General features: G+C 40.9%; 1 protein-coding gene across 4 annotated transcripts in view; it reads left to right on the top strand.

Annotated features, from left to right (window-relative positions):
• LOC103697581 (disease resistance protein RPM1-like) overlaps positions 1-19,662 on the top strand; it is a 29,831-nt gene extending 10,169 nt beyond the window's left edge. For 2 of the 4 annotated variants that reach the window (XM_089928832.1, XM_089928831.1), the window contains exons 2-3: positions 15,455-18,362; positions 19,358-19,662. In XM_089928832.1, coding sequence (XP_089784958.1) covers positions 15,551-18,328 — 2,778 coding nt within the window. In that variant the 5' untranslated portion in view covers positions 15,455-15,550 and the 3' untranslated portion in view covers positions 18,329-18,362; positions 19,358-19,662. Of the gene's footprint in view, positions 1-15,434 lie in introns of all 4 variants that reach the window. The other 2 variants (XM_089928830.1, XM_089928829.1) reach the window with 2 other exon arrangements.
• Positions 19,663-25,077: the final 5,415 nt, after the last annotated feature.

Below are 25,077 nucleotides of genomic sequence, written 5' to 3'. Positions count from 1 at the left end.
ATCCTCTGTTCCGGTCTTCCCAAAAGAGGGAACGGGACTGAAGTCGGCAGGGGCTGCCGACTTCAGCCCGTGTCTCACATTCTCTCCCCCTTAGAAAAATTTTGTCCTTGAAATTTAACATACCTTAGCTTGCAAAAAGGCCCAGATATTTTTCCTTCATCTCGTCCTCCAGTTCCCGTATAGCCTCACTTTCTGAGTGATTGTTCCACTAGATCTTAACATAAGAAATTATGCACCTCCTCAACACATGTTCCTTTCTATCAACCACACGTACAGGCTGCCTAACGTGCATAGCAGAGAACTCAAGGGAAAGTATAGGCCACTACCTACGAAGCTAAATTTAATGTATCCAGGGATCTGAACTTTTATCCGCTTTTCATGGCAGTTAATGGTAGCAAAGTGTGACGCTAACCAGTCCATACTAAGAATTATGTCAAAGTCATACATATCTATAACTATCAAATCAGCAGGCAAGTCTCTACCTACTATCTGAACCGGGCAAGTCTTGCAGACCTGATTACCAATCATCCCACTTCCGGTAGGGGTGTTAATATGTAAATCATACTCTAACGGCACGCAAGGTAGGTCATGTTTTCGCATAAAGATCCATGACACAATGAATGTGCAGCACTAGAATCAAATAGTATATAAGCATAAACAGAAGCAACCGGTAGTGTACCTGACACCATAGAATTGGATGTCTGAGCATCCTGCTGAGTCAGTGCATAAATACGACCATGTGTATGCGGTCTCCCTCCTATCTGTTGCTTAGGAGAAGAAGGCTGAGCAATCTGAATCGGAGCAGGAGAACCTTGCACTTGCTGGGTCCTTGTAGCTTGAGGCCTCTGATCTGATTGTGATACTTTCCGATTGCGAGGGCACTCTGCTATTTTATGACCCTGTTGGCCACATCTGAAACATGAGGCTTCAATCCTTCTTCAAATCTCCTCATCCGGAACTCTGCATCTATGACGAGGGTGGGAGCAAACCGAGCTAACCTATCAAACTCTGCCTCATACTCATCCACGGTCATAGTTCCTTGAGACAAATTTAGAAATTTTCTCTCTAGCTCCCTAAGGCGACTTGAAGGGAAATACTTGAAGTAGAAGGCTGTGCGAAACCTCTGCCAGGTAAGTGCCTCCTGCTCGGGTGCCAATGTGCGCTCCACAGACATCCACCAATGATGAGCTCGATCCTGAAGCATATAGGTGGCAAATCTGATCTTCTCTTCATCGGTGCACTCCATTGCTCTGAAGGTTTTCTCCATTTCATCTATCCAGGCTTCGGCCTCTTGAGGACTAGTGGTGCCTTTAAAAGCCGAAGGAGCCATTCTCTTGAATTCAGCTATACTCCTTTGCTCCGGAGGATCAACAACTTGCTGGATTGGTTGCTGAGGTTGTTGCCTCTGTTGGCGTACTAACCCAACGACCTCCTCAATCAGTTCGAGCACCCGGGTTTGATTTCCGGCAGCAGTTTCTGGAGTTGATTGACCATGGGGTCCTGAGCTATGCGATGCCTCACCAGCTTGGTTAGTAGGGGCTCTTCCCCGAGAACGCCCAACCATCCGATTCAAGCTACGGACACGGCAAGGCGGCATTCTGATTCAGTGAAAATATATAAATTTTAAAAATTTATCCAAACAGAATAATACAAAATAGTTAACAAAACAAATGAACATTATCCCTTTGTCTAGTTACTACCCATCTCTCAACCTTTCTGACGAATCCTACAAATCCTAAAACTTAGGCTCAATATAATTGTTTCTGTTACAATCCCTAGTGATCTCAAACCTGAGCTCTGATACCACCAAATCTATCACGCCCCGAGCCCGAGGCGCGGCAGACGACGCACGCCCGCACGGCGAGCCGCGCAGGCGTGCAAGGCATTGGAACATATCGGAGCAAATACAGATGTTCAAAAATGACATAATTATTTAAATTGTTCAAAAGCAGTCTTACGAAGTTTAAAAATAACATTTGCTAACATAATTCAAATGTCCAAACTAAACTAACTAAAATGCCAATAACTGAAAAATCATCGGAAAATCTAACGCACTTCCCAATCCCGTGCGATCAAGCCTCTGGATCTGAAAAATAGATGTTGCCCAGAGATGGTCACCCAAGAGGGGGGTGAATTGGGTGTTTTAAAAGCTTTTGACTAATTAAAAATAAAACACACGAATATATGCACTAAAGTAAAGAAGGAGGAATAAGAAAGGTCAATCGCAAACACAATGTTTTATAGTGGTTCGGAGCTTCCACCGCTCCTACATCCACTCCCCAAATCACCTTTGGGAATTTTCACTATAATCCAAGATTACAGTACGGTAGTTTTGCGAGTTCACTACCCAACTCGTTGTTTTACACCGGGCTCACAACAAACCCTAAAACCCCCAATTTCACTTAGGCTTGGGACGCCTTTCCCTTGTTCCAAGTCCCTTGACTGGAACAAGCACCACAATGAAAGAGTTTACAAAGGAAAAGTAAAGCTCTAAAAAGCAAATATGACAATTATGAACAATAGAACCCGGAAGAATCCTTTTGCCGTTGGAAGCGTGAGAAATGTTGATTCTTCCGATGTGGACCGCGTAGGGTTGAGTGTGAGCTTTGAATCCCGAGCGTACGAGAGAGGTTGAGCTTGAAATCACTTGGGAAGCTTGAAAACACTTGATTTCTTCACTTGAATGCACTCACTCCCTTGAACTTTTCTTTCTTACTTTTCTCTTGAATGATCTAGCTTTGGGTTGGTGAAGAGTTGTTGAGAAGCGCTTAAGAGGTCCCTTTTATAGCCCAAAAAAAGCAAATATAGCCGTTAGAGACAAAGTAAAAAGGATTTGAAATTCAAACTAAACCTAAAAAGCTGTCAGTCGCGTCCCAGGCGCTCCGGGACGTCTCCGCTTCAACGAGAGACGTCTCGGCTACAAGATTTTACTTTTTACGTTGTCTGGGGTCGACTCGGCACTTTAAGGGGACGTCTCGGCTTGTTTGTACTTTTTGAATAGGGACGACTCCGCTGCTTTGGGGACGACTCCGCTTCTTTATCTCTGAAAAACATGTCCTCTGGAATTTCCTGAGAGAGTCGACTCCGCTCCTTCAGGGGACGTCTCGGCTTGTTTGCACTTTATGCATGGGGACGACTCCGCTGTCTCAGGGTCGACTCCGCTTCCTTATCACCGAAAAAACCATTCTCTGGAAAACCCTGAGAGAGCCATCTCCGCTATCTTGGGGATGACTCGGGAAGTCTCCTTTTTACTTGCGGGGACGACTCCGCGTACAGTGGGGACGTCTCGCGCATATCTCTTGAAAATTGCCTTTCTGCCGCCACTGAGAGAGTCGACTCCGCTACTGAGAGAGTCGACTCCGCTAGCGCGGGGACGACTCGGCAGGTGTCGGGGCCGTCTCCAAGTGTCCCAGTTCTTCCTGTTTGTGCCAGAGACGTCTCTGAAACTATCCGGAGACGTCTCGGCTGTCCCTGATCTGTTTTCTTTAACTCAAAATATTCTTCAATAAATTCATAAAAATTATGGGAACTTGCCTAGACATTTCTTAACAATATTCTCAATTAATCACATGAATTCCTCAATTAAATTGTTAAGATAAATGGAATTATACTCTAGTGTTTTGTATTCATCAAAATCCATTAGGGGGTCAACAATCTCCCCCTTTTTGATGATGACAAAACACTGAGTATATGCAAAAATTTGAAGTTTAAACATATACACAGTATTTGATCAGATGTACAAGTATAATGTTTTGATTAGAGCTAGATACAGCGTGCATAATTGCATGGGATTGAACTTTATAGCTCTTAAGCAATTTTAGCATATCAACTGAATTTGAATCAAAAAATGAAATATTGATGCTGAATTTGAATCAAGTCAATATTCTTCAATTTTATCTTTTCTAAATCAACTTTGGAGTATGATTATAAATTTTGCATTCCATATTCAATATCCATATTGGTTCTTTCTATGTATCTACTCCCCCTTTCAATTATATCTACTCCCCCTTTCAATATCTCCATATTCAATATCTACTCCCCCTTTTTGTCATCAACAATGAAGGGGACAAATTATCATTAGGTGCTTAAAACTCAATTCATAGTATAATATAATTAACCACTCAAGGATATTCAAGTTATCTTTATTAAAGAGTTCAGCATTCATTTTACTCCCCCTTTGATATTCAGGTTGTGCTCCCCCTGTTTCATATGCTTTGATAAGTTGTGCCAAATTTGAATACATAATGTATGTTATGAGATTCTTATGACACATCAAGAGGCACATTCATATTTACATATACAGAGTTGGAAATGTACACAGGGTTGCAAAAGAAATTGTATGTCATTCATATGTCATTGTAAATCTTCGAAGTCAGTACATAGTCAAAAGAAGAAATCATTACAAGTATTGATTTCTAATACAAAAAGTGTTTCAAAACAGCCTAGGATTTACAAAAAGAAGAGCCTGCAAAATGTCCCTCGTCGGCGACGTTGCTCATGGGCCCTACCAGCTGTATTTTGTTCATAAACCTTACAAGCTGCATCTATGAATGCATTGATGGAATCCATGAGGGTCTTAAATTGATCTCCCTGTGACTTGTGGAAACCTGCCACAAGTGCTTCAAACTCTATGGTTGCCATTTCAATTCTTCCTCTGAGTTGGGCAACCAAGGTGCCCACGTTGCCATCTAGTTTTGTCAGCTCTTTGAGACTCTTGGAAATGCTCCTCAAGCTGTCCTTGAGCTCTATTGATCTGATGGTTTGGGTGGCACCCACACCCATTATTTCTTGTGTTGTAGCTTCAATTTGACTTCTAATATCCTTCATCTCTTGTAGAAGCCCTTCATGTGAAGCTCTGATGGGGGCCAACTCTGTAGAAATCATGGATCTCATCTCCTCCCTCATCTGCTGGCAAATGGCAGATGCTAAGGTGCGCATCTGATCCTCTGACAGGAAGGAGGGCCCACTAACTGGAGGAGGTGGTGGCATGGATGTGGAAGGTCCAGCTGAGCTGGAGGGTATATCAGGGATATCCAAGTGGCTAGGTGGAGGAGAGTGATGGTCAGACTCATGATGTGGGTTCTCGGGCTCTAGGATTTGGGCTTTTCTCTTTGGTACCTTCACCCACGACCCATCTCTCTTATGAAATTCCATTCTTCTCATTGTGCCCTCATTATAATAGTCGGTGTTTCTCAAGGGCTTTGCAGGTTCATTTGTTGGAATGGGAACTTTGAAGTGTTTGAAAACTAAGGTAAAGATCATGCCGTAGGGTAAACTAAACCTAGAATACCTATGACATAGGGCAATGTAGTTTAGCATAAGTCTAGGGAGGTTTAGGGGTATCCCTAGTAGGATATGGTGCATTATAACTAAATCTCGCTCCGAAACAAAATCGAAGCGACCGGTTTTGGAAAATAGGACCCGGTTGACAATACTTAAAAGAAGTCTCATCTCTGCATTTAGGTCCTGGGAATTGACAACATCAAGAGGGCCGCAGTCCTCTCTTTCTAAAAGTAGATTTAGGGCTGATTCCCTTTGGGGATGTGAGGTTGGAGCCTCACCGTCCTTAGGAATTTGTAAGACAGTGGATAGGACATCTTCATTGACTTCTACTAATGTCCCTCGGACATATGCAGTGTACCCTATGTCCCCTAAGGCCATATTGCTAAAAAGTTCTCTAACTAGGCCGGGGTAGGTCGAGGTATTGAGGGTACAAAAGTGCTCCCACCCTTGGGCTCGGAGTCTCTCTCCAATAGAGAACCCCTCATGATCTAAAAATGAGAAATCTATGTACCTTCCGGTCGTGACTGTGCGATTTGCACAGGAAATAGTCGCGGTTGGCGGAGCAACCGGAGGAGACGGCGCGGAGGGTTCTTCCCGCCGTTCCTCACCGTCGGCCGCTGCCCTAGGTCGCCTTCCACGGGTCGTCCTAGCCTTCTTTGGTGCCATGGATGCTAGGGTTTGTGATGGAGAGCAAACGGAGGCTAGGGTTTGAGGTGGAGAGCAAATGGAGGCTAGGGTTTTTCGTTTTGGTCGGGGATGAAGGAGAAAGCTCGGGTCGGCTCGAGCTATTTCGACCTATTTTAAAAGCCCTCATTCGGTCCCCGAGACGTCTCCACGACTAAGGCGAGACGTCTCCCCTGGGGGGACGTCTCTGCGATTTGCCAGAGACGTCTCCGGCACTGAAAAATTTCAGACTAAATTCTATCTTCTCCCAATTTTTGTTTAATCACCCTAATCAACATGATCTCTTTTGATAAACTTAGAGTGAATTTGTTTGTGATCCTCCCCCTTAATGATACATCCTATAATAATTTGATAATAATTTTTGAATTATTAATATTGAAATGAGGAATGTTTGACCAAATTTCGAATACCTATGAAATAGGCTCTGAAAATATCTCCATGAAGAGTCCAAGGGAGGGTAACCATCCTCCGGAAAGTCAAACAGTTCGTCATTTAGCTTACATGAATTCATGTTTTCACTTATGTTTACCTTGAGGTTGATTACTAGTTTGCGCAGCAAAACAATGCAATACAAGTTCAATTCATTTGCTAGGATCATACAAGCTCAAAGCATTCCTTAAGAAGTTGAATCTTTCTTTACAAAGGGGCTTTGTAAAGATATCAGCCAATTGATTTTCAGTACATACATATTCAATCATCACATCATTTTTCAGCACATGATCCCTAATAAAGTGATGCCTAATCTCTATATGCTTTGACTTAGAGTGTTGGACAGGATTTTTTGTTAAATTAATTGCACTTGTATTATCACATTTAATTGGTATATTATCCATTTTGATACCGAAATCTTCAAGTTGTTGCTTAATCCAAAGAACTTGGGCACAACAGCTTCCAGCTGCAATGTACTCAGCCTCAGCTGTGGACAAGGCAACTGAATTTTGTTTCTTGCTAAACCAAGAAACCAAATTGGCACCCAAGAATTGACATGTGCCACTTGTGCTTTTTCTGTCGAGTTTGCACCCAGCAAAATCAGCATCGGAATAAGCAATTAAATTTAAGTCAGATTGTTTAGAATACCATAAGCCTACATTAGATGTCCCTACTAGATATCTAAAAATTCTCTTAACAGCTTGCAAGTGTGATTCCTTAGGACATGCTTGGTATCTAGCACACATACAAATACTGAATAATATATCTGGTCTACTAGCAGTAAGGTAAAGTAGAGAGCCTATCATACCTCTGTACAATTTGCAGTCTATACTTTTACCTTTTTCATCTTTGTCAAGCTTGCAACTTGAGCCCATGGGTGTGCTGATTTCCTTTGCATCCTTCATCTTGAATTTTTCCAACATTTCCTTGATGTATTTGGACTGACTGATGAAGATGCCCTCCTCTGATTGTTTTATTTGTAGCCCAAGGAAGAAGTTGAGCTCACCCATCATGCTCATTTCAAATTCTCCCTGCATAAGCTTGGCAAACTCTTGACAAAGACTGTCATTAGTAGCACCAAAAATTATATCATCCACATAAATTTGTACAAGCAATAAGTCATTTCCTTTTCTTTTAATAAAGAGGGTTTTGTCTACATTTCCTCTCTTAAATTTGTTTTCAATTAGGAAATTACTTAATCTTTCATACCATGCCCTAGGGGCTTGCTTAAGGCCATACAATGCTTTATGCAATTTATACACATAATCTGGATGTAAGTGATTTTCAAAACCTGGAGGTTGTCCTACATAAACTTCCTCCATTATATAACCATTTAAAAATGCACTTTTTACATCCATTTGATAGAGTTTAAAATCCATGAAGCATGCATATGCTAAAAGTAGTCTAATAGCCTCTAACCTAGCAACAGGAGCAAAAGTTTCATCAAAATCTATTCCTTCCTCCTGATTATATCCTTTGGCCACTAGCCTAGCTTTGTTTCTTATTACTATTCCATCTTCATCTAGTTTATTTCTATACACCCACTTGGTGCCTATGATTGAAACATTAGGGGGTCTTTTCATTAGAGTCCAAACTTCATTTCTTTCGAATTGGTTTAATTCCTCTTGCATAGCATTCATCCAATTATCATCTTTTTCAGCTTCTTCTAGTGATTTAGGCTCTATTTGTGAAACGAAAGCAAGATAATTACTAGTGTTTCTTAAAGAGAATCTAGTTATTATACCTTGTGAAGGATCACCAAGGATTAGATCCTTTGGATGACCATGTGCATACCTCCATTCTTTGGGAAGATCTTGATTTCTTGAAGGAGGTTGATCTTCTTCATCTCGCTGATTTGTATCTTCTTTGATCTCATCCTCATGTTGTTTGTCTTGAGTGGAGAGTTCCTTCATTTGGTCTTCAAGTATACCTACATCACCATCTTCTTCTTTTCTAGAAGAATCTCCATTAGTTTCATCAAAAACAACATGAATGGATTCTTCAACAACGAGAGTTCTCTTGTTGAAGACCCTGTATGCTCTACTAGATGAGGAATAACCTAAGAAGATCCCCTCATCTGATTTAGCACTAAATTTACTTAGATTGTCCTTTCCATTGTTCAAAATAAAGCATCGACAACCGAAAATATGAAAATAACTTATATTAGGTTTCTTACTTTTTATCAACTCATAAGGTGTTTTCTTTAAGATGGATCTAACTAAAGCACGATTTAAGATATAACATGAAGTATTTATTGCTTCAGCCAAAAATACTTTGGTAGATCCGATTCGCACAACATGGTACGAGCCATATCTGCTAGTGTGCGATTCTTCCTTTCTACCATCCCATTTTGTTGGGGTGTCCTAGGTGCCGAGAAGTTGTGATTGATACCATTTTCTTCACAAAATTTTTCAAAATACTGATTTTCAAACTCGGTACCATGATCACTCCTAATTGCTTTTAGTTTAAGATTGAGTTCATTTGAAACCCTATTATGAAACTTGATAAAAAGCGGGAAAGGACTCATCTTTGTGTGCAAGAAATGAAACCCATGTAAAACGTGAAAAATCATCAACAATTACAAGACCAAATTTCTTACCCCCTAGACTAGCAGTTCTAGTGGGTCCAAACAAATCCATGTGAATTAGTTCTAAGGGTTTTGATGTTGAGACTATGTTCTTAGACTTGAAAGAGCTTCTTGTTTGTTTCCCTAATTGACAGCACAAATTTTATTCTGTTCAAAGTCTATTTTTATTCAAAGTCTATTTTTGGTAGTCCTTTGACTAGATCCTTTGTAATTAATTTTGAGATTAAATCCATGCTAGCATGCCCTAACCTACGATGCCATAACCAACTAGTCTCATTGACTTTGGAATTCATGGCTACAAGACATTGGCCATCCTTCATGGTGAGATCATCAAGATCTACCATGTAAACATTTCCATGCCTATGTCCTGTGAGTATGATCTCATTATCAATTGGACTACTAATTATGCATAGTGATGATTCAAATGATACTTTAAATTCCTTGTCACAAAATTGACTTATACTTAATAAATTATGTTTTAGTCCATTGACTAACAATACATTATCAATAAATGAGGAGGGTGATATGGAGATTTTACCAACACCAATGATTTGACCTTTAGCATTGTCTCCGAATGTGACTACTCCTCCTTCTTTTGATTCCAAGGTGACGAAGAGACTCTTGTCACCGGTCATATGCCTTGAGCAACCACTATCAAGATACCACATTCTCTTTTTGTTTCCGGCTGCAAGGCATACCTGCAAAATGATCATGTGAAGCTCTTAGGTACCCAAGTTTTCTTGGGTCCTTCGTGGTTAGTGTGGTTGGTTCCCTTAGGCACCCATACTTTAGTTATGTTTTTAGCTTTCACAAATGTACTCTTGTTAGTTTGGATCTTTCTTTGAATACAAGAGTAGGCTTTATGTCCATTCTTCCCACAATGAAAGCATGTAGGTTTTTCAGTTTTTACATTTTTTGCTTTTACAAAGAAATTCTTTAGGTATTTTTGTTGTGTGTTAGTTTTATATCCTAATCCGGCTTTATTGAAAACAGCTCTTTGATTTGAAAGAATAAGATTTAATTTTTCAGAGCTTTGTGTGAATTTTTCAACAATTGGTTTGTACTTATGTACCTCATTCTTAAGATTCAAATTTTCTTTAACTAGTTCTTCCTTATCTTTTTTAAGGGATTCAACATTTTGTGCAAGTGAGGTATTATTATCGAGTAGGAATTTTACTTTTAGATTTAATTCCTTAATTAGTGTTTTTGCCTTTTCATTTTCAATGCTAAGTTTTGAATTTTTGATTTCTAGGTTAGTAGTGTTAATATTTTTAACGCTCTCCTTTTCAATTAATAGGTTTTCAAAATCTTCCTTTAGTTTTTGATTGGAGGCTTTTAACTCTTTATTCTTTGCTCCTAACATACTACAATCACCCATAAGTTCTTGAAAAGCTTCATATAATTCTTCTAAAGTAAAATTTATAGTTGGGTTTTGACATACCTCGTCGTCTTCAAACGCCATGAAGCACAAATTGGCGGTCTCTTCCTTCTCTTCCTCGGAGGATGATGTGTCACTATCATCCCATGTTGCCTTCAATGCCTTCTTCTTCTCCTTTCCAAAATACTTCTTTTGTTGAGGGCATTTGGAACGAACGTGTCCCGGTCTCTTGCAATCATAGCATATGATTGGATCTCTTTCTTTTTCCTTTTCTTTTTCCCAATCATTTCTCCCTCCAAATTTCTTTCTTGGAAAAGGTTTCTTTCTTCTCATGAATTTCTTAAACTTCCTTACTATCAAACCCAAGTCCTCATCTTGGCTTTCTTCTTCACTCTCACTACTCTCTTCTTCACACACACTTGAGGTAGCCTTGAGTGCGATTGTCCTTTTCTTCGGCAACTCTTCTTCATGTTGCTTCATTGTGAGCTCATGCGTCATCAATGAGCCCAGTAGTTGTTCTAATCCCAAAGTGTTGAGGTCTTTGGCTTCTACGATCGCCGTGACCTTTGCTTCCCATGCTTTCGGCAAAGATCTGAGAATTTTACTCACAAGTTCTGGGTTAGTATAAGATTTACCCAAACTCTTTAGACCATTAATTATATCGGTAAAGCGAGTAAACATGCATGTGATGGTTTCATTGGGTTCCATCTTAAACAACTCATACTTGTGAACTAGAATGTTCACTTTAGACTCTTTGACTTGATTTGTACCCTCGTGGGTAACTTCAAGCCTATCCCATATTTCCTTAGCGGAAGTACATGTGGAGACTCTATTGAACTCATTTACATCTAGAGAACAAAATAATGAGTTCATGGCTCTAGAATTAAGTTGAGCCATCCTATCATCATTCTCATCCCAATCCTCCTCAGGTTTGGGAACTCGAATGCCATTAACCATGTGTGATGGTTCTTGTGGTCCCTTGACTATAACCCTCCACAAGGCATAGTCTTGTGCTTGAATGAAGATTCTCATTCTAGTCTTCCAATAGGTATAATTTGTCCCATTGAAGAGTGGAGGTCTATTGGTTGCTTGCCCCTCGGCAGGAACATTGTTAAAGGGTGTTGCCATCTAGATCTTTGGCTAAGACGGTTAGGTCTTTCAAGAAATACACAGAGCACCCGCTCTGATACCACTTGTTGCCCAGAGATGGTCACCCAAGAGGGGGGTGAATTGGGTGTTTTAAAAGCTTTTGACTAATTAAAAATAAAACACACGAATATATGCACTAAAGTAAAGAAGGAGGAATAAGAAAGGTCAATCGCAAACACAATGTTTTATAGTGGTTCAGAGCTTCCACTGCTCCTACATCCACTCCCCAAATCACCTTTGGGAATTTCCACTATAATCCAAGATTACAGTACGGTAGTTTTGCGAGTTCACTACCCAACTCGTTGTTTTACACCGGGCTCACAACAAACCCTAAAACCCCCAATTTCACTTAGGCTTGGGACGCCTTTCCCTTGTTCCAAGTCCCTTGACTGGAACAAGCACCACAATGAAAGAGTTTACAAAGGAAAAGTAAAGCTCTAAAAAGCAAATATGACAATTATGAACAATAGAACCCGGAAGAATCCTTTTGCCGTTGGAAGCGTGAGAAATGTTGATTCTTCCGATGTGGACCGCGTAGGGTTGAGTGTGAGCTTTGAATCCCGAGCGTACGAGAGAGGTTGAGCTTGAAATCACTTGGGAAGCTTGAAAACACTTGATTTCTTCACTTGAATGCACTCACTCCCTTGAACTTTTCTTTCTTACTTTTCTCTTGAATGATCTAGCTTTGGGTTGGTGAAGAGTTGTTGAGAAGCGCTTAAGAGGTCCCTTTTATAGCCCAAAAAAAGCAAATATAGCCGTTAGAGACAAAGTAAAAAGGATTTGAAATTCAAACCAAACCTGAAAAGCTGTCAGTCGCGTCCCAGGCGCTCCGGGGACGTCTCCGCTTCAACGAGAGACGTCTCGGCTACAAGATTTTATTTTTTACGTTGTCTGGGGTCGACTCGGCACTTTAAGGGGACGTCTCGGCTTGTTTGTACTTTTTGAATAGGGACGACTCCGCTGCTTTGGGGACGACTCCGCTTCTTTATCTCTAAAAAACATGTCCTCTGGAATTCCCTGAGAGAGTCGACTCCGCTCCTTCAGGGGACGTCTCGGCTTGTTTGCACTTTATGCATGGGGACGACTCCGCTGTCTCAGGGTCGACTCCGCTTCCTTATCACCGAAAAAACCATTCTCTGGAAAACCCTGAGAGAGCCGTCTCCGCTATCTTGGGGACGATTCGGGAAGTCTCCTTTTTACTTGCGGGGACGACTCCGCGTACAGTGGGGACGTCTCGCGCATATCTCTTGAAAATTGCCTTTCTGCCGCCACTGAGAGAGTCGACTCCGCTACTGAGAGAGTCGACTCCGCTAGCGCGGGGACGACTCGGCAGGTGTCGGGGACGTCTCCAAGTGTCCCAGTTCTTCCTGTTTGTGCCAGAGACGTCTCTGAAACTATCCGGAGACGTCTCGGCTGTCCCTGATCTGTTTTCTTTAACTCAAAATATTCTTCAATAAATTCATAAAAATTATGGGAACTTGCCTAGACATTTCTTAACAATATTCTCAATTAATCACATGAATTCCTCAATTAAATTGTTAAGATAAATGGAATTATACTCTAGTGTTTTGTATTCATCAAAATCCATTAGGGGGTCAACAATAGAGAAAATAAAATAATGAGCTACACTAGCCCAGTAAGCAACAAAATACCCCAAAGTGGGGTCAGAGCATATCAGATCAGAATACAGGATAATGTCTGGAATAAATCATAAATAACATCGTTTTACTATTTTCAAAACTTATTATCATTTTTCCAAAAATTCTGATACCAAAATCTCAATATAGTAGGCTATGGCCACGTAACCCAGTGGCATGGGTCGCACAAGGTGCCAAATCCACTATATTTATCCACCGATGGCGGCCGGTGTTGCACAAAAGTGCCAAATCCACTATATTTACCCACCGATGGCAGCCGGTGTCCAGAAATCACTATTCTAATCACCGGTGGCACGGTGTCGAAACCGGTTCCTCACAGATTACAAGTCGACAGGTCGAACGTATAATCCTCATTGGCGGGGCCAGAACAGAACAGATCATAGCCATGCTGAGAATGCATATATATATATATATATATATAGATTTCATAAACTGTACAGTCATATTTCACGGATTTCAAAGCATATGACATGATTTTCAAATAAAATTTAATATGTCAGACCCATTTTACTAAATACAAAACATATTTCAAAATTTAATCCAGTAATAATTATTTTACCAAATAATTTAGAAAAATGCACTTTGAAGCATTAAGTTACGTACCTCTTCTCGCTTAATTCCTACTTCAGATAGGCGGATCAGGTTCACCTGTTTAAATTTAATTAATTCCTTGTTAATTTCAGAACTAAGCAAAATCCAAAAATAATACTATTGGACACGGCCCAACAGGGCCCAGAGTTGGCCCATAATGGGCATGGCCCGATAGGGCCCATATCGAACACGGCCCAATGGGCCCCCAAGGTTGGCTTCTAACTAGTTCATTTATGCAATAAAATTTATTGCAGGGACTAATACTTAATTACAGGGTACTATTTTATAAAGCTTGAATGGACTAAATAAATATAGTTGGGGATCTTTATGTAATAAATCTTTCCTATAGGGATCAAATACAAATTACAGAAGGCTCTTTCGTGCAATAATATACTATCAAGGGCTTAACTGTAAAATTTTATTTATTGGCCAAACGGGTTCGGATTTCGGGTTCTGGGTTTCAAGTTTCGGATTCCGGATTTCGAATTTCGAGTCTGAACTGGATTTCGGATTTCGGATTCTGGGTTTCGGATTTTGGGTTTCGGGTTTTGGGTTCGGGTTTCAGGTTCGAGTTCGGGTTCGGGCTCCGGGTTCAAAGTTGAACTGGGTTTCGGGTCGGATTTTGGATCTGAACTGGATTGTGGATTTCGGGTTTCAGGTCTGAACTGGGTTTCGGATTTATTTTTTTTTGTTTCGGGTTCAGATCTGAACTGGGCCCAAGTTGGGCCCACAAAGGTACTGCCCAACTAGGCCCAACCGGACTGGACTGGGCCCAAGTTGGGCCTGCAATGGAACAGGGCCCAACAGCCCATCATTCTGCTCACGGCCCACAGTGGGCCTCCTTCATCCCGATTCATCAAAGAACAGGGGAAGAAGAGAACAAGGAGGAAGGAGCAGGGAGCCGCCGAGTTGGCCGGCGTGGGTTGCGGAGGCTGACGCCCAGTCGACGGCCACCGATCGCAGTGGCGATCGGCGGCTGCTGCGGCGACCGGCGTGAAGCAGCAACCGAGATGATCTTGGTTTGTGGGGTCAAAACAGAGGGGAAAATCAAGGTTAAATGGCAACGGAACGAAGACAAGGAGGAGGGAAGCTCACCGGCGGTCGACGGAGGTGGCGGATCTCGGCCGTGGCTGTTCGATCCGGCGGTTAAGCGGCGGCGGCGGCACTCGAAACCGAAAGGATGGACCTCGGAACAGGTGATGGTCGTGAGGGGGATCCGGACGGCGCTCGGTCGGGAAGGCGCGCCGGTCACCAAGGAGAGGAGGAGGGAAGGAGGGAAGAGGAGGAGGATCTCGGAGGTGCCCTAGGGAGGAGGGCTTGGGGGGTTTTTATCACCCCCCTCGTGATGGCTCTCCGCCGCGAAGATCGCGGCGGCCAAGCGAAATCTGCGGCCGCAGTTCGGCCGTGGATTAGCTGGAGGGGGGGGGGTGCCGCGGGACTTGCAGCATCCTTGCCCCGATCGTCCCCGGAAGAGCCGGAGAGAATCGCAATCGCGATCCTCTGTTCCGGTCTTCCCAAAAGAAGGAACGGGATTGAAGTCGGCAGGGGCTGCCGACTTCAGCCCGTGTCTCACAATAACACGGTAGCAAGATTATTCGGTACATTGTGACATCTCATAGTTGAATAATTTTATTTATTGTATAAACCTCTTGATGAACTCTCATTTATTACTCAGATCAAACTTTTTTTGGATAGATCAAACACCAAGAGAGAGAATATAAGACAGACAAGAGCTAGTCTGGTAGGACATCTGGCCTGCCCAACAAAGGAAGTATAGTTTATAGTGGAAAAATGGCAGAGGCGGCTGTACTTCTAGCAGTTCAAAAGATCGGTGTTGCTTTGGGTGGAGAAGCACTGAGAAAAGCTAGTTCTCTGTTCTCATTGTGGACCCAATTACCAGGTAGTATGAGCCGTATCAAGAGTGAACTTTTGGTAATACAAGCCTTCCTCTGTCATATAGATACTCGAACCGATAACAGTCAAGTCCTTGAAGCTTGGGTTCAAGAGGTACGAAAACTGGCATATGGTGTTGAGGACATTATGGATGAGTATATCTATCTCATAGCTCAACAACAAGGGAGCGGGTTAGGAGGCTATCTTAAAAAAATAGTAAAGGGGTGCCAAATTGCTGCTCGGCTGAAAGAATTGGAAACTAATTTGGTTCACCATTCACAAATGAAGGAGCGATGGATGAAGACAACAGAGGAAGCAATGGGTAGTAGTTCACGTAATGCTAGTGAAATGCAGCAGAATTTAGCAGTCTCTTCTCATTTCATGGATGAAGATGACCTTGTGGGGATTGACAAAAACAAAAAAAAAATAACTGAGTGGCTATATGACGAGGATCTGGCTTGGTCTATAATGTCCGTGTGGGGCATGGGGGGATTGGGCAAAACAACCCTTGTCAACAATGTATATAAAAGTGAGAGAAAAAAGTTTGAATGTCATGCATGGATATTCGTCTCACAAACTTACGAGGTGGATGATCTTTTAAGAAGAATGATAGAGGAGCTGGATGAAAATGAAAAAGTAGAGAAAGTTCCGATTGACCTCAGAGGAATGGACTATAGAAGGTTAGTTGAAAGAGTAAGGCTTTTTCTAGAGAAAAAAAGATTTTTGATCATACTGGATGATGTATGGGATCTGAAAGCTTTCTATGCTATTCGCGATGCCATTAATGTTGATGACAACAATGGAAGCAGAATAATCATTACAACCCGGATTGCTGAGGTAGCTTCACTAGCACATGATAGTCGAAAGCTTGAGCTGAGGGTGTTGCAAAGGACTCAGGCATGGGATCTATTCTGTAAGAAGGCATTCTGGAAAAATAAGGAGAGGAGATGTCCTCAAGAACTGGAGGAGTTGGGGGAGAAAATTGTATCAAAATGTCAAGGGTTGCCATTAGCTATTGTCTCTTTAGGCAGTCTTCTATCCCTAAGAGAGAAAACCAAGTCAGAATGGGAGAAAATTTATGATCAGCTGAGCTGGGAGTTGAATAACAACCCAAATTTGGACAATGTGAAGCATGTTCTGAATCTTAGCTATAACTATTTGCCGAGATATCTTAAGAACTGCTTCTTGCATTGCAGCATGTTCCCGGAGGATCATGTGCTTCAGAGAAAGAGGCTTACGAGGCTATGGATCGCAGAGGGATTTGTGGAGGAAAGGGGATCAAGCACAATGGAAGTAGTGGCAGAGGACTATCTCAAGGAGCTAATCCATCGATGCATGCTTCAAGTTGCAAAGAAGAATCGATTCGGCAGAATAAAACACTGTCGGATGCACGATATTGTACGAGACTTGGCTGTACCATTGTCTAAGAAGGAAAATTTTAGTGTTGTACTTGATGATCTTCAGATGGTGGGGAAGACGGGTGATGAAACACGCCGCCTGTCAGTGCACAATTACAGTAACGAAATCCAATCGAGCATGGAGTTGCCAAGACTTCGCACTTTCATGGTGTTTGACCGTTCAATGTCCTCCTCATCATCATCCTTCTCGTCGCTGTGTTCCAGCTCTAGATATTTGACCGTCTTAGATCTGCAAGGCATCTCGATTGAGAGAGTACCAGATGAAATCGGGGACTTATTCAATCTGCGCTTTTTGGGTCTGAGGAAAACGAAGGTGAAGGTGCTACCTAAATCCTTGGGAAGGCTTCGTAACCTACAGACGCTGGACCTCATGCACAGTGAAATAGAGAAACTGCCAAGCACGACAAGGAACCTCAAGAAGTTGCGTCACTTGTTTGCTGAGAAGTTTCTAGATCCAAATTATAGTAATATAAATAATCGTAGAGGTGTGCAAGCTCTGAAAGGGCTGTGGAATTTGAAAGACCTGCAAACTCTCCAAGCAGTGGAAGCAAACATGGAATTTGTGAAATGGCTAGGGAACTTGACCCAACTAAGAAGCGTTCGAATATGGAAAGTGAGCGGCATCCATTGCAAAGACCTATGCGCTTCGTTATCAAGGTTGCGTTACCTATCCGGCTTGTCCCTTAATGCAAGCAACGAGAATGAGATTCTCCAGTTGGGAGGCTGGGATCATCCACCTCAGCATCTTCTAAGGCTTTATCTGGTGGGGCGACTGGCAGAAGGGACGATGGAGTTGCCCTCATTTCGTGCCCTTGGAGCTAGCCTAAGGATATTGCAACTGGGTTGGAGTGGGTTGGTAGAGGATCCAATTCATTCCCTTTCTCAGTTGACCAACCTCGTACAACTCACACTGATGAAGGCGTATGACGGGCAGCGATTGTGGTTTGGCACAGGATGTTTCCTTAACTTGAAGAGACTCTTTTTACTCGATATGCCACAACTTAATCAGGTGGAGGTAGAGGATGGCGCCATGCCAAGGTTGGATTTCCTAACCCTGGATGGCCTACCGGTGTTAAAGGATGTTCCACGAGGCATCGAGTATCTCACATCCCTCCAGACACTGTACTTGAAGGATCTGCATCCAGAATTCAGAGGGAGGTTCGAAGAAAGCGACGACAAGAACAAGATTCAGCGCATCCTTAATGCCTATTATATTTTTAAGAGAGGAGACGAAACAAAATATGAAAGACTTTCATGATTCATCCCTCTGCCCACGCATCTGGGACCACGAAGTGAGAGCTCCTTGCATTTTGTATCTTATTACTGCATCTCTTGTTTAGTAATCATTCCTCATGCCCTGATTTTAACCCATTTTTCCAACAAAAAAATTAATTCGATATTTCTAGTGTGCGGTCAGTTTCTTCAACCCAACATCTGAATCCTGTAGTTTTCACATGTTCTTATGTCTTTACTATTACATGAGGCTCATATCTGCATATTTTACCACCGGATATTTCGCGTTATATATATATATATATATAGATGATCCTGATCTAAGATTTAGTTAATGGCTCCACCTATTTGTTCTTGAAAATAAGAGGGCTAATTTCCTATAGCATGAAATTTTTTTCTTAATTTTAAAAATCTCATTAACATGTTTCTCCCTTAAATCAAAATTTAAAGAATTTCTGCAATTTTCACAAGGATTTTGATTGAACTGATAACCTGATACCCACTTCTTTTTAACAACTTTTGTCACTCTAATTTTGAACAAATATTTTCTAATTATTTTAGTCTTTAATTTACAAGCGCCATTTTCTTTTGTTGGGTCCGTATATATATTTTCATTTCATTGCTCCAAAACTAACTATTTTCCCCTCCTCATCTCTATGCTGTTGTCCTATATTTTCAGCTCTTAAAAATATGTGCTTGTTTTTATATGATATTTTCCTTTAATGTATTTCTGAAAATCAAAATTATGAAATGCATTTATAATTCCCTCCAAGTAAAACTTCATTTTGATGTTTCCTTCCATTCAGTTTCCTCACTCAAAATAGGCGGCTTTATTAGATATTTCGTATAATCTTCACTTCATAATTTGGTTATATTGATTTGAAACTTTTCTATAACTTATTTCCTCTGTAACTTTTCTTAATTTATCATAATCTTTTAGCATATATTTTGGATTATGGAGGTATGGAAAACTTAGAAAATTATGTATCTAGCTCATTAATTTATTCAATTGTCTTATTGACCTTGGATGAATAAAGGTTGCTTCATCTTGCAGGAAAATCATTTTAGGGAGTGGAGAACAAGCTCACAAAATTAAAATTCTAGCAGATATTTTATTAAATTTTTCTCTTTCTAGTTATAATGTACTTTGCTCATAAAGATCTGTCTGCCGTATATTATGTGTATAAGTGCTTGTCCTATTCTATTAGGATCCATTCAATATGCTAAAAATGCGGTGTCTTTAGATGCTCATGTAGTCATGATGACGTGTAATTTTTTTTTTTTCATTAGATTGTTTATGTAATTAACTGGAAATTACTTTTTCTTAAGATTTTCTATTATTTGGTTGGGTGAGGATAATTGAGTTTGTTATTTTAATAGTTGGCGCATGCTCTAAAAATTGACTTTGCTATAAATCATTAATGGGGCTTTTGTAGTACCATTACCTTCATGGGCCCCTTTATTTTGAGAGAGAACTATTGAGTTTGTAATTTTATTAGTTGGTGCATGCTATAAAAATTGTGACTTTGCTCTAAGTCATTTATAGGGCTTTAGTAGTACAATTACCTTTACAATTTCCACATTTTGAGATTATTTTTTTTTCTAGAATCAAATAGAATCAAGTGAGAAGTCCTTTTCCAAGAAAATAGTTGTATTTTTTTTATGGCTATTGGTCGAGCTTTTCTTTCCACCCAGTGATGGGCATGCTAGAAAACTTGTTCGCAAGTTCTCGTAAATGCATGGGAGTGCTACTAACATTTTGAGTAACTGAAAAGAAGATAATCAGAAGGAAGATAATTCGAATACCCTTGGCCTTCAATGAATTTCGCTATTATCGTACCACCATTCAATTGTTAAGGGTTGTAGTGCTGGGTTGTGGTAGGAGTGTAGTGCTGGAATATGGTAGAAATCTAAGTTATACCTATTCCTAAGATAAAAAGTAGAGTAAAATTTAGATAAGATAAAGATGTATGAGATTGCTTGTCTAAGGTCCTCTATAAAGTATAATTTCTATTTATTTATACTAACAGATAATAACCACACACTCTGACAGTTGCTCTCACGTCTGACCTCCACTGCTGGCAGTTCTGATAACTGTCGCCATTATCCTGTACTTTGCATATTTATCAGCATTGTTGCTCTACAACTATTATGTCGATAATCATATTTTTTCAACCTAAGGTACAGTTCTACATCTGAGACTATCCTTGAGACTACTTCAATTATCTCAGTCTATTTTCATGTACTGCGGTTGACTATGGCCAAGTTCTAGATATTTGGCCTACTTTTGATCAAACTATTCTTCTTTGGTCTATACGTCCATATTTGGTGAAATTTATCGTAATTGAACTCTCTTAGTCTCGTGAGGGTCGTATGATTCTCACTGACTTTGGCTTCATCAAGCCTGATCCACGTTTAGTCCCACATAGCTCTTTATTATAAAAACTTATGCGGGTGCATGTTTAGTCCCACATAGCTGACTAGTTTTTTTGGGTGAGGTCTTTGGTTATTATAAATAAAATCAAAGTAGACCTGGCCTATAGCTTATGTGGAATAGAAGATACTATAGCATGAGTTTATTAGGGTTGACCACGGGTTAATTATGGTTTTGTGATTGAATTTGACTGAATTTGGATGGTAAGAATACCAAGGCTTAAATGAGACACTAGATAGATTTGGATATTTGTATAAAAAATTCAAATAATACCTTTAGTTGGTCTTTTTGGATAAGATCCTGAGTTATTACAGCTCAAATGCATTCTAAAATTTTTCTTTTGTGTGTGTATGTTTGTTTGCAACTTAAAGAGTCCAGCGTGTTCTGAAATTTAAAAGATTCCTATAATAGTGGAATATCACATGTTTCTATCAAGCTAAGATATTCAAATTGGAGAATGTAATGGAAGAATAATCCACTCACAAAAATAATAACCATCCTTAATATAAACCACAGGGAGAAGAAGGAGAGTGTACTTGAGCCGATTCAGCACAACACAGAATAGGTGGTTCCGATCATGAAGGATGAGGACACCTCAAAATTGTTTGAATCAAACATAGTATCATGATATCCAAAAACATTGTCACTTATGATTTTTTAGAACAATTAATTACGAAATTAAGATGAGTAAATTTAAAAGAGCATACACCTTTACAGAACAGTAAATTAGATGTGTTCATGACTGCAATAATAGCCCGAACCATCTAAAGGTGAAAATGGTCACAAGTTTCGCATGACAGCAAAGTAGAATGTCCCTGATTGTGAAAATGGTGCTTCGATTCAAGTTGGACAGTTGGAAAAGTTGAGGCACATATACAAGCAACCTATAAGGAGGAAAGGTGCTTCGATTCAAGTTGGACAGTTGGAAAAGTTGAGGCACATATACAAGCAATCTTGACGAAAGATGTGAGAATGCAAAAATTTATTTCACTACAAGTCTACTCCTCATTTATACAGATAATGGAGCATATCAGTTGGTTATTTTTCATAATTACTTGCAACTAAACATTAGTGTTGAATCTTTTTGTGTAGTCTGAACTCTTGTGGCTACAAAAAATCTCCTTGAAGATAGAAATGTATGCATGGATAGCCATAAAATGAAAAGTAACAGTTAATGAACCCCATGGATCATGTGACTCAAGATTTCCATTACAAGTGAGAACATGAACTATTCTACCTACTCGATCAGTCGAATCTCAATCTCGTCTTCTTTTTCCTTTAAAACCTGCATGGAGGAAGTTAAAAACAATCCTATCAAACTTCTGCCCCTTTAAATCTGTGGAGTTTAGTTGTTACATCAACCCCATGCAAAATCATCACTCCCATCTGTCCCATCCCTTCAATTCGAATTAGCAAAAGCAATGTCTCCTTGCATAATATGGATTCCAAACATTCACGAACCTACGACCAGTCAGTTAACAGCCAACCGCTCTACCACTGAGCTACTGAGGAACAACGGGAGATTCGACCTCATAGAGTTCAACTCCCGTTCTCAACCCATGAACAATATGAGTCCGAAGCTTCCTTCGTAACTCTGCACATATGATTTCACTTTACTTTTTTTTTTTCAAAGCAGAACATATGGTGCAGGGAAATTTTATGCCCCAGTAGAGAGTAAACATACTGTAACAACCCAGGACCTCACCCAAAATGGCTAGCCGGAAGTTATTATTTGGGTTCCTTGATCCTGTATAAGTACCCAAGATCTACCCAGCGAATAACCAATGTGGGACTAAACACACGCCCGCACGGGTCCTCACATACTCCCCCCGTTCAAGCCCTGACGTCCTCGTCAGGCTAAGGATTCATATCTATTCAAATCAAATCACAAACACCACGATTGACCCGTGGTCAGCCCCAATGGATCCGTGCTGCAGTGTCCCTTAATCCACATAGGTTATGGGCCGGGTCCGCTCTGATACCACCAAATCTGTCACGCCCCGAGCCCGAGGCGCGGCAGACGCCGCACGCCCGCACGGCGGGCTGCACAGGCGTGCAAGACAGCGGATCATATCAAAGCAATCACAGATGTTCAAAACTGACATAATTATTTAAATTTATTCAAAAGCAGTCTTACAAAATTCAAATAACATATGCTTACGTAAGTCAAATACTCTAATCAATCTAACTAAAGGACCAATAACTGAAGGAATCGTCAGAAAATCTAACACACTCCTCAATCCCGTGAGATCAAGCCTCTGGATCTGAAAAATGGAGAAAATAGAATAATGAGCTACACTAGCCCAGTAAGCAACAAAATATCCTAAAGTGGGGTCAGAGCATATCAGATCAAAATACAGGATAATGTCTGGAATAAATCATAAATAACATCGTTTTGCTGTTTTCAAAACTTATTATCATTTTTCCAAAAACTCTGATACCAGAATCTCAACATAATAGGCTACGGCCACGTAACCCAATGGCATGGGTTGCACAACGTGCCAAATCTATTATTTTTATCCACCGATGGCAGCCGGTGTTGCACAAAAGTGCCAAATCCACTATTTTTATCCACCGATGGCAGCCGGTGTTGCACAAAAGTGCCAAATCCATTATATTTACCCACCGATGGCAGCCGGTGTCCAGAAACCACTATTCTAATCACCGGTGGCGCGGTGTCGAAACCGGTTCCTCACAGATTACAAGTCGACAGGTCCAACGTATAATCCCCATTGGCGGGGCCAGAACAGAACAGAACAGATCATAGCCATGCTGAGAATACATATATATAAAAACAGATTTTATAAATTTTCCAATCATAGTTTACGGATTTCAAAGCATAATTTTTAAATAAAATTTAACATGCCAGACCCATTTTATAGAATACAAAATATTTATCAGAATTTAATCTATTTATCAAATAATTTGGAAATCACACTCGAAGTATTAAGTTACTTACCTCTTCTCGCTTAATTCCTACTTCAGATAGGCAGATCAGGTTCACCTGTTTAAATTTAATTAATTCTTTGTTAATATCAGAATTAAGCAAATTTCAAAAATAATACTATTGGACATGGCCCAACAGGGCCCAGAGTTGGCCCATAATGGGCATGGCCCGACAGGCCCATATTGGGCACGGCCCAATGGGCCCGCATAGACCCAGCTAAGTAGGGCCACCAAGGTTGGCTTCCAATTAGTTCATTTATATAATAAAATTTATTGCAGGGACTAATACTTAATTTACAGGGTACTATTTTATAAAGCTCGAGTGGGCTAAATAAAATATAGTTGGGGACCTTTATGTAATAAATCTTTTCTATAGGGATCAGATACAAATTACAGAAAGTCCTGAAATAACATAATGTCAAGGGCTTATCTGTAAAATTTCATTTATTGGCCAAATGGGTTCGGGTTTCGGATTCCGGGTTTCGGATCCGGGTTCGGGTTCCGGGCTCGGATCTGAATAGGGCCCAAGTTAGGTTTCGGGTTTTCTTCTTCTCTCTCTCTCTCTCTCTTTTTTTTAAACTGGGCCCAAACTGGGCCTGCTGTGGACCGGGCCCAAGTCGGGCCCACGGTGAACAAGGCCCATGCTTGGCCCTGTTCGGCCCGTAGGGGCCTTCTTCCTCCCCAAACACCCACGGACATGGAAGGGAGAGGAGGAAGAAGGGAAATTGGGGGGGGGGGGGGGAGGAAGGGGGCTGGCATGATGGCCATCCTGGGTGGCCGGAGGCCATCCCTCGGTCGACGGCCGGCCAACCGTGGTGGCGGCCGATGGCCGCTGTGGTGGCTGGCGTCAAAAGAACAATCGAGAATGATCTCGGTTTGGGGCCAAAACAAAGAAAATATGGCTATTGGCAATGGAACAAATAGCAAAGAGAAGAAGCTTACCGGCAGTCGACACACTACAAGAATAGTGGTCATTAGCGACGCTTTTTTTGGCCTTTAACGACGTTTTTAAGCGTCGCTAAAAACCATCCCGACGCTTTCGTAAGCGTCGGCAAAGCGTCGCCTATGCTACAGTGGAGAAAATGTTTTCCGACGCTTGCAAAAGCGTCGGAAATTAGCGACGCTTTTTAGCGACGCTTTAAAGCGTCGTTAGAATATTTTTTTGTTAAAAAAAATATTTATGGCATTAAATATTATGATTCTGCATTTATGGCATTAAAGATATTTAATGCCATAAATATTTAATGACTTATCAAGAGGCTCAAATATGTTCAAATATAGAAGTACCTTCGGGTGTTGAGGCCATTCTAATATCAATTAACCACCACAAACAAAGATTATACAGTCTGTTCTGGAATGCAACGGGGCCGAAAGAGAATGAAAGCTTCTGCTTT

Source organism: Phoenix dactylifera, chromosome 2 (genome assembly GCF_051530095.1).
Source record: "Phoenix dactylifera cultivar Ajwa chromosome 2, Ajwa_hap1_PhDact_Kaust_v1.1, whole genome shotgun sequence".
Taxonomy (NCBI): Eukaryota; Viridiplantae; Streptophyta; class Magnoliopsida; order Arecales; family Arecaceae; genus Phoenix; species Phoenix dactylifera.
Note: the sequence above shows the minus strand (reverse complement) of the source record. Positions and strands in the feature narration are given on the sequence as shown.